Below are 13973 nucleotides of genomic sequence, written 5' to 3'. Positions count from 1 at the left end.
ATCTAATAAAATGATAATGTAATAATTTAAAAAATCTTTTTAATTCATCTTTGAAGTATTTACCTAGCTATAGGGGTCACACAGAGTTGGACACGACTGAAGTGACTTAGCAGCAGCAGCTTATTTTTTAATATGAGAATCAGAGTCTTTACAGTGTACTTAAAACTTTACTTAATATCAGGAAAGCTATCAAAAGTTTCACTTTCAGGGAACTAGTGGTGTGTTTGGAGAAGGAGTAAACATTCATGATAAGCTGATAAGTAATAGAATGAGCAGTCTCATGACACACTATTCATTGATTTATTTATTCAACACTGATGGTGTTCCAGGGAATATTCTAGGTGATGGGCAGACAGCAGAGGATATGGTAGATGATGGTTCCCAGGGAGCTTGCATGCTGATGGGGAAGTAAATAGGCACCAGGAAGCAAAAGGATAATCAACATAACATCAGCCAGTGATAAACACTATGGGGAAAATCAAATAGAGGCTGTGACAGAGAACATTTGGTGGGCAATGGAGTGTATGTAGTCAAAAAAGGCCTTTCAAAGGTATTATTGTTTTCTTTAAATTTTCTTATCAAAATTTTCGAGCATATACAATATTGAAATATTGAAATATTTTTACATTGGATACCCATATAAATGCTACCTAGATTCTACAATTAACATTTTATTCTATATGCTTTTCACATCTCTTTCTGTCTGTCCATCAAACCATCTTGATACATGCTTATGTATGTATGTATATATATATTTTTGTGGTCATAATAGGGCTCATGAGATCTTAGTTCCCTGACTGGGGATCAAACCCGGCCTCTCAGCAGTGAAACTATGGTGTCCTAACCACTGAGCACCCAGGAAAGTCTCCTGGATACATTTGAAAACGAACTGCAGGTCAAGAGGGATGGGACATATGTATACCTACTGCTGATTTATGTTGATGTTTGGCAGAAACCAGCACAATTTTGTAAAGCAATTATCCTTCAATTTAAAAATAAATAAATTTATAATTAAAAAAGAAAACAGACTGCAGACAATAGCCTGTTTCATCCCTAAACACACTTCAGGACATCAGTAACTAGAGTTTAGGATTTATGAATTGTAATTGCAAGTACCAAATAAATCATGCAATGTAGACAATGAGAATTATAAGGAGGAATTATTCATCCATTTATACATTTTGCAAATAACAATGGAGCACCTACTGTGTGAACAGTCTTTCAGTTCAGTTCAGTTCAGTTGCTCAGTTGTGTCCGACTCTTTGCGACCCCATGAATCACAGCACGCCAGACCTCCCTGTCCAACACCAACTCCCGGAGTTCACTCAAACTCATGTCCACAGAGTCAGTGATGCCATCCAGCCATCTCATTCTCTGTCGTCCCCTTCTCCTCCCGCCCCCAACCTTTCCCAGCATCAGAGTCTTTTCCAGTGAGTCAACTTGTCGCATGAGGTGGCCAAAGTATTGCAGTTTCAGCTTTAGCATCAGTCCTTCCAATGAACACCCAGAATTGATCTCCTTTAGAATGGACTGGTTGGATCTCCTTGCAGTCCAAGGGACTCTCAAGAGTCTTCTCCAGCACCACAGTTCAAAAGCATCAATTCTTTGGTGATCAGTTTTCTTTACAGTCCAACTCTCAGGCACTACCTATTCAGCAATGCACAAACAGACAGAAATCCTTCCCCTCCTGGAAGGATTCTATTGGATTGGCCAAAAAGTTTGTTTAGGTTAGTCCCATAACAGCTTACAGAAAACCTGAATGAACTTTTTGCCTAACCCAATACCTAGTAAGAGAAATAAGTAAAGGATACCTATGTTGGATAGAGAGCTGAATAAATCAAGGAAGGAGGAGAGGGGAGTAGGCGTATGTCTGTGAAGAGGGTTGCAAATGCAGTTCCAAGAATGTGACTAAGAACAGCATCTGTGATGCTGTCTGAAGGCAGAAGGTGCTCGGAGTGGGAAGGTCTTGAAGCAGAAGTTTGCGTGACTTGTTGAGAACAGTGAGAGGGAGAGTGTGGTTGGAGCACAGAGTAGTAGGGAGGGTGGCTGGAAATGAGGACAGGCCTGTGGTCACAGTGGACCCATGTGGGTCCATGGCGGGGGCTTGCTCTTAAGGGAAGGCTGCGGTTGGGTCACTGAAAGGTCAGAAGGCCATTCTGGTGGAGAGAAGAGCCCTGGGCCTTTGCTCACAGTTTCAGGACTAGGAACGACAAGCATGTTCAGGAAATGGCATCTAGACAAGTGCCGGTGGGGAGTGGGGGGTGGGTGGAGCATTCATGTGTGAAGGAAGAATAGGTACGTGGAGATCAAACTTGAGCAGGGCTCAAATTCAAGACGCTGAAATTCGAGGATTATCTTACTGATATCAGTGAGTCACGGAAGGTTTTTGACCAGGTCATGGGGGAATTTAGAGCAAACAGGATTTGGCTTTTTCCTCAGAAGTATTACTAAGTCAAAAGTTGGTAGGTAAAGATATAGAAGGTTTGATATTGAAAACAGAAAGGTTGATATAGCTTTAACAGACTAGCTCTGTTGTAAGTGGCAAGTATAGGTGTGAGGAACACAGGGTGACGTGAGCAAACAATAAGTGTGGCATTAGCTTTAATGTGTCAGGAAAATGAGAATGGAATGATTGCTCAGTGACAGTGAGAATCAACTGAAGTTGGAAAGCAGGAAGTTTTTCAGCTTTTTCTGAGACTATGATTTATCATTCAATTCAATTTAGAATGCTCGCTCTCTCTCTATTTTTTTTTTTTTTTGAGGGGAAAACCAATTTGAGCCCCCAGTTTTGTTTCCCAGCTAACATTCATAAAATCTGGGTTAGGCTGTGCTTGTTGGAATCATGAGTTTGGAGAGAGTCAGAGTTGTCTTGCAAGTGAGACTGGTGAGACGTGCAGCTTTTCAGGCCCTAGGCTCAGAGTCAGACAGAGCGTCTGGGTTGGAATCATGATTTGGCTACTTATTCACTGTGTGATGTCGGATGAATTTTTTTTTTTTTTCTTTTAGCCATGCATTTCTATTTGTGAAGCAGAGTTATATGTAGTACCTACCTCTAAAGGTTGTGGTTATGGTTAAATGAGTTAATAGATGGAAAGTTTTAGATCAGTGCCTGTCTCACTAAGCACCAAATAAATATTAAACATTCTCATTATAATTATACTGGCTGGATTGAAGTATTTGTCAAGTGCTTCGTGAACCTAAGTTAACTATTATACTTGCTGATTTGAACTTAGTGACCGAAATGAACTTCTTTATATACAGGTAGAGACTGTACATTTAGTGATCATTGTTTCAACCCAGTTCAGAATCAAAAATGCTCTAGTCACCTGTTACTGAATATATCAAGTGTGGCATTTCTTGCAGTATCCCTTTTTTAAGAGGAAAGATAGGGTTTCTTCCGAATTTAGTATGTTTTGTGTAAGTAAAATCACACACTTCAAGAAAATCATGAACATGCTAAGGTTTTGAAGTTAGATGGGTAAAAATTACACTTTTTTTATTCTCTAGATGAATCTTTATCTTGGCCAATACTCTGAGGAAGGTAGTCTTGGATTTCCCGCTGTATGGTGTTTCAATTGGACGTATTTATTTAGAAGTTAGTGTTGTTGTTTTAAAATAGCCATATCTCATGGTTTCTGTGGTATGTTAACTTTGAATGTTTTCTTTGGTTATTGTGCATTCCTGATTGCGACTTGAAAATGAATGAGAGAGTCCTATAGAAAAGATAGTGACAAAATTAAGAAAAGGTAGTTTTGATGGTGAATTAGTATCAGAACGATTGCATTGAACAACTATGTATTGATGTGTGAAGGCAAAGACTACAATTTAGCACAGTGAATGAGACAGAGCAGACTTTGGAGGGAAAGCAAGAGAAATATATAATTTTGTGAGACATTTGGGAGATCTTCAGCTAAGATGTGAATGCCCTTGTATTAACACAGGGCAGAGTTCAGACACAGGTCAAACAATTTCTGACTTTATGAGAGAACGCATTTGTATTTTGGCATACTAGCAATGAAAATTAGCAGTGAATCTATTTTGATACTTCAATTTATAACATTTAAACTTCAGGGCATCTGAGAGTGCCCTTGCATCCTTGGGATCCTCTTCTGGACCGAAGCGCCATCAAGGACTAGAACACTTTCAGTCTGTTTAATGTTACTTATCTGACCTGACAGGCATCAGATACTTTCATTTTTGAATGAATGGATAAATGAATGTGGGAAATACAGAAAACCTGGAAAGTGCTCAGACGAGCATAATTAAGGTAAATGAAGTTTAAAAAAGAGAAAAACTTAACAGCATAAGAGATTCCCATTTGAAAAAGAGGTAGTATTTTGGTTTCATAGTAGTGCTATGAGAAGTCTGGTTTATTGTATGATAGCTGACAGTTACACAGTTCTTTCTGAATTTCCAATCTCCATGTTAAAATAAAGGGACTTTATGGAAAAAGAGACTGTTGTCAAATGTAAACAGGAAAACTCTGTGATAAAGTGAAACATGGCTACAGAAATAATAGTGTACTTTTTTGTCTTTCAAATCTTTTAAGACCGCCTGGGATATTTTGGGAGGTACAACTGCCCTGAATTGTTGGGTGATGGATTATATGATTCCTGGTAGTGAATGCAAATTTAATTTTATTAAGAAACTGTATTTGTTAGCAAAACTTACTGCGGTGATCCTATTGCAATATATACAGATACCAAATCATTGTTATATACCTGAAACTAACATAATGGTATATGGAATTACATCTCAATTAAAAAATGCTAGTTTGCAGTGATATAAAAAATCATATGTATTTTAAAAAGATGATTTTAGCAGCGTATCATTCAACTTTAAACATGCAAAATTTATTTAGATGTGACTTGTACTGATGAGATTATAATTTCCCTTCTGCACCTGGATTGCCTACTTTTTTACATCCACATCCGATTCCTTTTTCATAGGATGAAGTTACAGTTTATGTAAACATGATTCTTTGTAAAAATGACTCTTATTTGTTGATATAATTTTTTTGTTATCCGGCATAGGTCAGGTAAATACAGATAAAGTAGAAACTATCATGTAATTCTCTTGAAAGATGTCATGAATATTGAGTCAACATGGTGATAAGCTGCTCTTTGTTTCTAACAAGGGGGGAGAATGGGTAAATTACTTAGGAGGGATCAGAATTCAAAACCAGTTTTATTGAAAGTAAAGTTTGTAAATACTGGAGTGTTATAATAAGTGATGGTATGGCATATTTGAAGAGCTCTTTACTAATAGGATATATTTTCAAGTTAAAACATATTTGACTGTGTACATCTTTTGGAAATAATTCTAAAGGACTTTCTTAATGCTGGGCACTGTGCTTATTTTATTTGCTTTATTATTTCAAAATAACCCTGGAAAGTTTGTGAGATAATTAGTGGGTTAGATACTTTAAAAATTATTTTTAAGTCTGAAATGGCTTTAGAAAAATAGTTTCTCGCCTATAGTTCCCCTCCCCTGCCTGCCCCAACTGGTCATCTTCCATTGTAAGCATCTAAAACTGTTTTACACTGTGAAATTCAAAGAAAAGATGGTTGTTTCTCCCTAGAATATGCAGTGAATTTAGCCTGCTTCTTATATTAGTAATTCCTAGAAGAGGTGGACTTCTCCTCATCGTCCTGGCTAAGTGTATTTTGGGGCTGAGGAGACCAGGGAGATTTGACCACCTTTCCTTTTAATAGCCTTGCTAATGCAAGCAACCTGGAAGAGGGTGATGCAGAACTGCTTCATGCAGTGTGTGGGAAGGAGTTTTCAATAGTTGTTTAATGCCTCACAGGAAGTACATATTTTTGTGGCTCTTTTATCTGTAATGATACATTCCAGGTGAAAGATGCAGAGAGATTGTGAATGTCCATCTTCATAGCATGTCTAAACATAGAGCATCAAGTGTGAGAATTTAAAATTTCCTCCAGGTTATGGGTGGTCCTCTGGGGCAATACATGGAAGTATGGACCTGAATCCATGTGACAAGAAGCATGGCAGCACCTTCTATAATACTCCAAATTTCGGAAAAATCGTGTCTTCTCTTCTCTCCTCTTGCCTTCATTTAAAGAGTCTTATCGGTCTGTCTAGGATCATGAGTGTCTTAGCCAAGAAATGTTGCATTTGGATGTAGAAGGGACATTCTCATGGAGAAAACAAATATGACTATAAACATAGCAGTTAATTTTCCTTTTATTATTATTGGGACAAGTAGGCATTAGATATATTCAGGTATCAGATATTTTTTAATGTAAAATATTTAGAGATCTACCAGTTGAGAAGCCAGTTTTTTCCCACTTTCTGTCATGAGGTGGCATATTGAATTAGGAAGCCCATCCAACTTTGAATCTTTCCATGAGTTAGAAAACTCCATATTGTAATCTTGTTCTTTTAATTTCCATTCTTTCTTGGGGCTTTTGCCCTTTGTAGATAAAAACAGTAAATCTAGTCTCATTTTAATACCAGTTTTCATTTTTTTTTTTTTTCAAACAAGCAACTGTGTTTTATCCACTTGCTTTTCTTACTGAATATCTCAGTAAGTTGCTCAGTTCAGTTGCTTAGTCGTGTCCGACTCTTTGCGACCCCATGAATCACAACACGCCAGGTCTCCCTGTCCATCACCAACTCCCGGAGTCCACTCAAACCCATGTCCATCGAGTCGGTGATGCCATCCAATCATCTCATCCTCTGTCATCCCCTTCTCCTCCTACCCTCAATCTTTCCCAGCATCAGGGTCTTTTCAAATGAGTCAGCTCTTCCTATCAGGTGGCCAAAGTATTGGAGTTTCAGCTTCAACATCAGTCCTTCCAGTGAATATTCAGGACTGATCTCCTTTAGGATGGACTGGTTGGATCTCCTTGCAGTCCAAGGGACTCTCAAGAGTCTTCTCCAACACCACAGTTCAAAAGCATCAATTCTTCAGCGCTCAGCTTTCTTTATAGTCCAACTCTCACATCCATACATGACTACTGGAAAAACCATAGCCTTGACTAGACGGACCTTTGTTGGCAAAGTAATGTCTCTGCTTTTTAATATGCTGTCTATGTTGGCTATAACTTTCCTCCCAAGGAGTAAGTGTCTTTTAATTTCATGGCTGTAATCACCATCTTGAACTGTGGTGTTGGAGAAGACTCTTGAGAGTCCCTTATACTGCAAGGAGATCCAACCAGTCCATTCTAGAGGAGATCAATCCTGGATGTTCATTGGAGGGACTGATGCTAAAGCTGAAACTGCAATACTTTGGCCACCTCATGCGACGAGTTGACTCACTGGAAAAGACTCTGATGCTGGGAAAGGTTGGGGGCTGGAGGAGAAGGGGACGACGGAGAATGAGATGGCTGGATGGCATCACCGACTCGATGGACATGAGTTTGAGTGAACTCCGGGAGTTGGTGATGGACAGGGAGGCCTGGCGTGCTGTGATTCATGGGGTCGCGGAGAGTCGGACACGACTGAGCGACTGAACTGAACTGAACTGAATCACCATCTGCTCAGTGTAAAATGTTTTCCAAGCCCCTCTTTGGGAAAGACTCCATTTGGAATGTGGAATGGAAAAGTGCTGAAATGCGGTTTGAGCAGTGCTTTTCTTGATAGAATGCACAGCAATTACATAAATTGTTTAGAAGCCAATCACCTTTTTGACTTAAAACTGAACTATAATTTATCTATGCATGAATAATTCCATCTGTACTGGGATTCTTGATTATTTCATCAACTTCAAAGTAATACTGAATATTCATAGAATTCCTTATGAGAACTACTGTGTAGGTGGGGCCAGCCTATGTCAGGAAATGACACCTTATATGCTGCTCTTCCACACACACATTCACAGTAATTCAACAGAAACTTATTGATTGTATGTTGTTTGCCAAACACTGTGCAATGAACTTGTAATAGAGACCTACTTAAGACAGAGCTTACAATCTAGTGGGAGAGACAGATTTTTGTACAGATAAGTGCCATGACTTTTTCTTACTCATAAAATTCAGTACTGAGAATTATCCATGAGATTATGTTAACATTTGGAAAGCTCCGAATAGTTTGTTTTATTCCATCTTCTGAAACCAAAAAAAGAAAAAGTCAATAATCTGAAGCATTTTATGTTGGCTCAAAAAATATACTCTTCCCATGTTAAGAGGCATATCCTAGTTCTGTTCTATTTGAAGGTAGTCAACACATTCATTCAAACTATTTTCTTAAGGTAACTGATATAATAAAAATAATAGCACCATCTTACAATTGTGCAGCAAACTTTGAAACATTTTCTCATTTGGTTCTTGTAACAATCTAAAGTTACATCATTTATCACTAATGGCAAGGATAATATTGAGGAGGTCTTTTATATATTTATAGTCTCTGGAAAGACATTTTTTAATACCCCTTTTCTCTGTGATGTTAGTCATTCTTTTCTTCATTAAACCCAATCGGCCTGTTGGAAGAGTCCTCCCATAAGTCTGGTTGGCTCACACAGTCTTGAAAACATAAAAACTTGAGCCCTGCATCCCAATTTCAGATGTTTCTCACACTGACCGCAGTTGACTGGCCTCTAGGTCCCGCTGTCCACCTTGGACAGGCATTTTATCTTTGGTTTACTGCAGCGTATGTTTGTCACAAATGCGCAAATGTGACTTTTCATCCAGGTTTTCTTTAACTTTGGTCCCTGATTTTGAGGCCTGGGGATAGCCCCTGAATAATGGTACACATTTCTGTAGTTTTAAATCTCAGAAAATTTTTATGATTTTTGAAAAACGATTTTTAAATGCACTGCTTTTTTTTTGATGAAAGAGGATAACAACCCTATCAAGGCAATTCTTATGCTTGTTAAAATCATGTATCAGACTTCTCTGGTGGTCCAGTGGTAAAGACCCTGCCCTTCCACTGTAGGGACGAGGGTTCATGCCCTACAGTGGGATCCCTGTTCAGGGAACTGTGATCCCACATACCCCATGGCACAGCCAAAAATTAAAAGAAAAAAGTGATTATAAAGTAGGCTTATCTCATGAAAAAATAGCAAAAATTATTTATTGAAATGTACCTGTAATTTAAGATCTTAATAGAACTATGGTACTTTTATTTTTAATATAGTTTTAGGTTAAAAGTCAATTGTCACTCAAAAATTATTTTGACTTTGTTTGCATTGTATATAACACACATCCATTTTATGACCTAACTGACTAATTTGTCTGTTCTAGGTCACTGAAATGATTCTGGAAATGTCTCTTGAAGTTTGGTAAGTGCATTTATTTCATCGGATGGAAAATATTGTGAGTGATCCACTGATTTTAATTGTTAAGCATTATGCTTTTATTTATTTTTTTTAAAAGATGAAATGACTATAAATTTTTTATTTTATTTTATTTTTTTACAGTTAAAAGTATTTTTATTAAAAAAGCACAAATGCAAAGAAATGAACAGAGGAAAATTTATGCGTCGAACCTGGACTGGTCACTTATGATAATATACATGCTACAATTCCATTCTCCCCAATCATTCCACCTTCACCCTCTCCCACAGAGTCCCAAAGACTGTTCTAAATGCCTATGTCTCTTTTGCAGTCTCTTATACAGGGTTCAGGTTACCATTTTTCTAAATTCCATATATATGCGTTAATATACAGTATTGATGTTCTTCTTTCTGGCTTACTTCACTCTGTATAATTGGCTCCAATTTCATCCACCTCATTAAAACTGATTCAAATGCATTCTTTTTGATGGCTGAGAAATACTCCATTGTGTATATGCTTTTAATATATGAAGTAATTCTGGCAGCTTTGAGTATCAAAAATGCATACTAAATGTACCTTGCTTTTCTTTAGCTCTCTCCTAATAGCTATAGCATTAAAAAAAAAAAGCTAATATTCTTTGCTTAAGTTTCTGATAATTTGGTGGTTAAATCATAATTGTCAGAAGAGCCTTTAGAAAGGGCCCTCCATCAAGTTAAATATCTATTCCCATAGAAATAAATACAGCTATTGAAGCTGATTTTTCATGGTTGATTCAGATGGATATTAAAAAACATGCCAGTGAACATACACAGGAAAATCTAAGAGGAAACACAAAACCGAGACCGCCTTTGTTCATAATGATCAACAGGAAAACAAATGATTAAGTTCCACAATGTGTGTTGTTCTTTCAAAGTGGCCTCCAATAATGAATGTTGGAAATTCAATTTATTTATTTTCAAGTGGTGGGCCTTAGGGGAGTCAGGCCGGCCTTGAGAATAATTTCATCTCTGACCTAAGACTGATGTCAATAGATGCTACCTTCCTCAAGCTCTCTGCATCTCTTTGAAGTGGGTTTTTACCAAAGTTACTAATATAAACTTTATTTACATGAACACCACAGAATTAGTGTAACATTTTATATCTTATAATTTGCTAAATGAATGAGTATGGATACATTGACATAGGGTTTATATACTTTTCTTACTTTGATCCCTGGATAATGTTGATTCAACTTAGAAAATTATTACATAGGTTACTGCTGCCCTTCAGTATATATCAGGATGTATCAAAGGACAGTCCAACTTTTTTACTTCTGTTATTTTGCATTACATCTATTCTCGCTTGTAAGTGATATATTTTGGCATGAGATTAGAAATATTTTTGTTACTTGACTATGAAAGTAGTGCTATTCATTTTAATGGGAAATGGTCTCCATTGGTGTAATTAGGACACTATTAGCTTTAACAAAGCAGAATTATCAAAAATAATGTAGGAAAAAAGCTGCAGCTAAATAGTGTACATAGGTCCAGAAGCAATTTACTATATATCTACAGTAAACTTTTATCAAACTCTAGTTTTATGTGTTAACTTGTCTAGATTCTAAAATGAAATGCTCTTTAAAGAAAAATTCAATTTTTATGAATGTCTTCAATTAAATAAAAAATAAAATCAGGAAAGAAATTAATTAGAGAGCTTAAAGACAGTACAGAAGATATGAACCATACTTTTATTACTATATTTGCAAAAGTATTGAAAATGTTTTGAATTTTCTTTTACGTATTTTCATACTGATATCTTCTAAACATCTGTGTTCATTGCTTTATTTGTAGATCTTTTAAAAATCATGCTTCTTGTGCTTAATGTAAGATAATGATCAGTATGGTGTATTACAAGGAACGTGAGTTGTTGAATGAGAAGTCCTGGATTGAAGTATCTTCTTGCTAATTTTGTTAACGGCTGAAATATTTCTAATCACTTTTTTTACTTATTTGTAAAATAAAAGCACTTTATAAGTGTATCTATTGTGACAATTTAATGAGGTGTTCTTCCTAAAGAGCATGTCTTACAGGAAACTTTTCCACATGTTTGTGGTAATACTGCTTGTAGTAGTTAAAAAAATGGACATAACACCAATACTTATGGATACATAAATTGTGCAATAATCACATAATGAAAATGCCTCAGAGTAGTAAAGATATTTAGAATTAGTTCTACTTATAAACACAAATGAATCCTCAAAAAAAAAGTTCATTGGAAAAAGTGATTTGCAGAATACTCTGGTTGATAGCATTTATACAAAATATTGAAAACCTATCAAATGACTCTATATTATTTAGACCTAAATGTATAATGTAAAATTATAAATAAGTACATCAGAAAAAGAAAGAGCAAGTTTCAGGTAGTGGTTCCCTGTGAGGAACAGGAGATAAAACTGAGGCGTGTCCCTTGGCTGTTGCTGTGATAAGATGCAATAGCATCGTTTTATAGTTTCATTTCAGTCCCCTCCTAGGAAACGGCTTGAGGGAAGAAGTAAGAATATATCAGTGTAGTTACGGGGGCTTGTGGGAACTGGGTGATGTATAACAAGGCTATCGGCTTGAGGACCTTAGTTTATTATCTCTGTTTCATATGCAGTTCATCCCCAGACCTCCGATTTAGTATGGCTCTGTGTGACCAGGAGAAAGCTTTCAGACAACAGAGAAAGGAAAACATAAAGGAAAGCATGAAGAAACTGCTGGGTCCAAAGAATAGTGAAGGCTTGCATTCTACACGTGATGTGAGTTGGAAATTTTTCAAAATGTTTTTGCAGTTTAATAACAGTTTTGTTTGTGCTTTCTCTCAAATTCCTCTCAAATGTGAAGACATTGAGACTGAATGTTATTTCTTTATCTCTCTAAGGTAAGGTGAGTGTTTCATAAATAGAAACTCTTTGAGGAAGATCATCACAAGGACTGCCCATGTTTGGTAGTATTTATCAGATGTAACTTTTAAAAGAGGCATAGGCATACTGATGCACAAATGAGATGTTCATTTCATTTGTAGGAAAAGTTTAACCTGTAAACGGGTCATTTAATTCATTTTAATACAAACGAAGATTAAATAATTGTGGAAATTGTCATTACTGAACCAGAACAAAATGTTATAAATCTAAATGACAACAATAAACAATTTTTTTTCCCTTAAAAGACATGAATAGGGGAGATAAAAGGAAATGTTTCAAGTTATTACTGTTTCATAGCAGGGAGTGAAAAGATATCCAAAGTTGACCATGTAGTTAAAACAATGATCTCCACATGTGAATATTTTTCATGATTCTAATTATAGAGAGATGTTAAAATTTAAAAAGTTTGTCAACGAATATTGAAAGTACAATCCTTCAATTATACTTTAACTCCTTTTTCTTCCCTTAAATTCCAGCAAAGTAAATGGCATTTATGTTATTCAGTAACATTATATATAATCCAGTTTTTGTCTGTTTATCTACTTACCCCTTCTCTGATTTATGTATGTAAGTGTGTGTTTATCTACCTATCTACCTGGCTACCTATCTATCCGTCCATCCACCCACCCATCCATCTATTGGTCTATTATTCTTTCTGAAATCTACAAAGTAAATTCCTGCCATGGTTAACAATTTTGTATTATATAGTTTAAAATTTCTAAAGGTAGATATTAAAAGTCTTTATCACAAGAAAATATTTTATAACTATGTATAGGGATGAATATTAGCTAGACTTATTGTGGTGATAATTTCACAATATATACAAATAACAAATCATTATGTTGTACACCTAAAACAGTTATAAGATATGTCAATCATACCTCAATGAAACAACATTAAAAAAAGTGCTGTAGTGATGCTCATCAAATGATAACAATGGACTTTCTTCTTAACGGCATATCAGGTAATATTTTTTACTTATTGCTTTGAGCTTTTCTGTTCATTGAATATTTTAGATGAATATAATTTACTTTTAGGAAGATATTAAATGCATGAAAGTGAAAGTTGCTCAGTTGTGTCTGACTCTCTGAGACCCCATGGACTGTATAGTCCATGGAATTCTCCAGGCCAGAATACTGGAGTGGGTAGCCTTTCCCTCCTCCAGTAGATCTTCCCAACCCAGGGATCGAACCCAGATCTCCTGTATTGCAGGTGGATTCTTTACCAGCTGAACAACAAGGGAAGCCCAGGAATACTGGAGTGGGTAGCTTTTCCCTTCTCCAGGGGATCTTCCTGACCCAGGAATCGAACTGGGGTCTCCTGCATTGCAGGCGGATTCTTTACCAACTGAGCTATCAGGGAAGCCCCTATTAAATGTGTAAGACAATATACATCTATAAGCATGCCTATTTATCCCCATGCATGTACTCACAGACCAGGGATTATTGTAAATTAAGGACCAAATGCAACTGGAAATGAGAGAGAAATTCTGAGTAAGGGGACCAGATGTGGACCTGCTCCATATGTGATGACAGGGTATCTACCTGTGTTTCTAGGTGGGTATTGTGGTCAAAAACTGGTCTGCTGATGCTGAAATGTCTTTGGTATGATAGGAGCAAACTATAAAATAAGATGTTGCTGATGGGGAGTTTTTGCTTAAAGGAAGCTTGGAAGAGGAGCAAACCTCCATGGATGTTTCTATTTAAGAAAAAATGAGACTTCAGTCCTTCATCTTGTGGTTGACTATTGTCTCAGTTAACGAGACTTCCCTAGTGGCTCAGACGGTAAAACATC

At 36.5% G+C, this 13973-nt stretch overlaps 1 protein-coding gene across 1 annotated transcript in view; it reads left to right on the top strand.

Annotated features, from left to right (window-relative positions):
• PLA2G4A (phospholipase A2 group IVA) overlaps positions 1–13973 on the top strand; it is a 153232-nt gene that overhangs the window by 73918 nt on the left and 65341 nt on the right. The window contains exons 6-7 of the mRNA XM_055419083.2: positions 9207–9244; positions 11873–12014. Of these exons, the coding sequence (XP_055275058.2) occupies positions 9207–9244; positions 11873–12014 (180 nt within the window). The remainder of the gene's footprint in view (positions 1–9206; positions 9245–11872; positions 12015–13973) is intronic.

This window comes from Moschus berezovskii, chromosome 17, assembly GCF_049115385.1.
Source record: "Moschus berezovskii isolate FMDL1 chromosome 17, NW_MosBer_1.0, whole genome shotgun sequence".
NCBI lineage: Eukaryota > Metazoa > Chordata > Mammalia > Artiodactyla > Moschidae > Moschus > Moschus berezovskii.
Note: the sequence above shows the minus strand (reverse complement) of the source record. Positions and strands in the feature narration are given on the sequence as shown.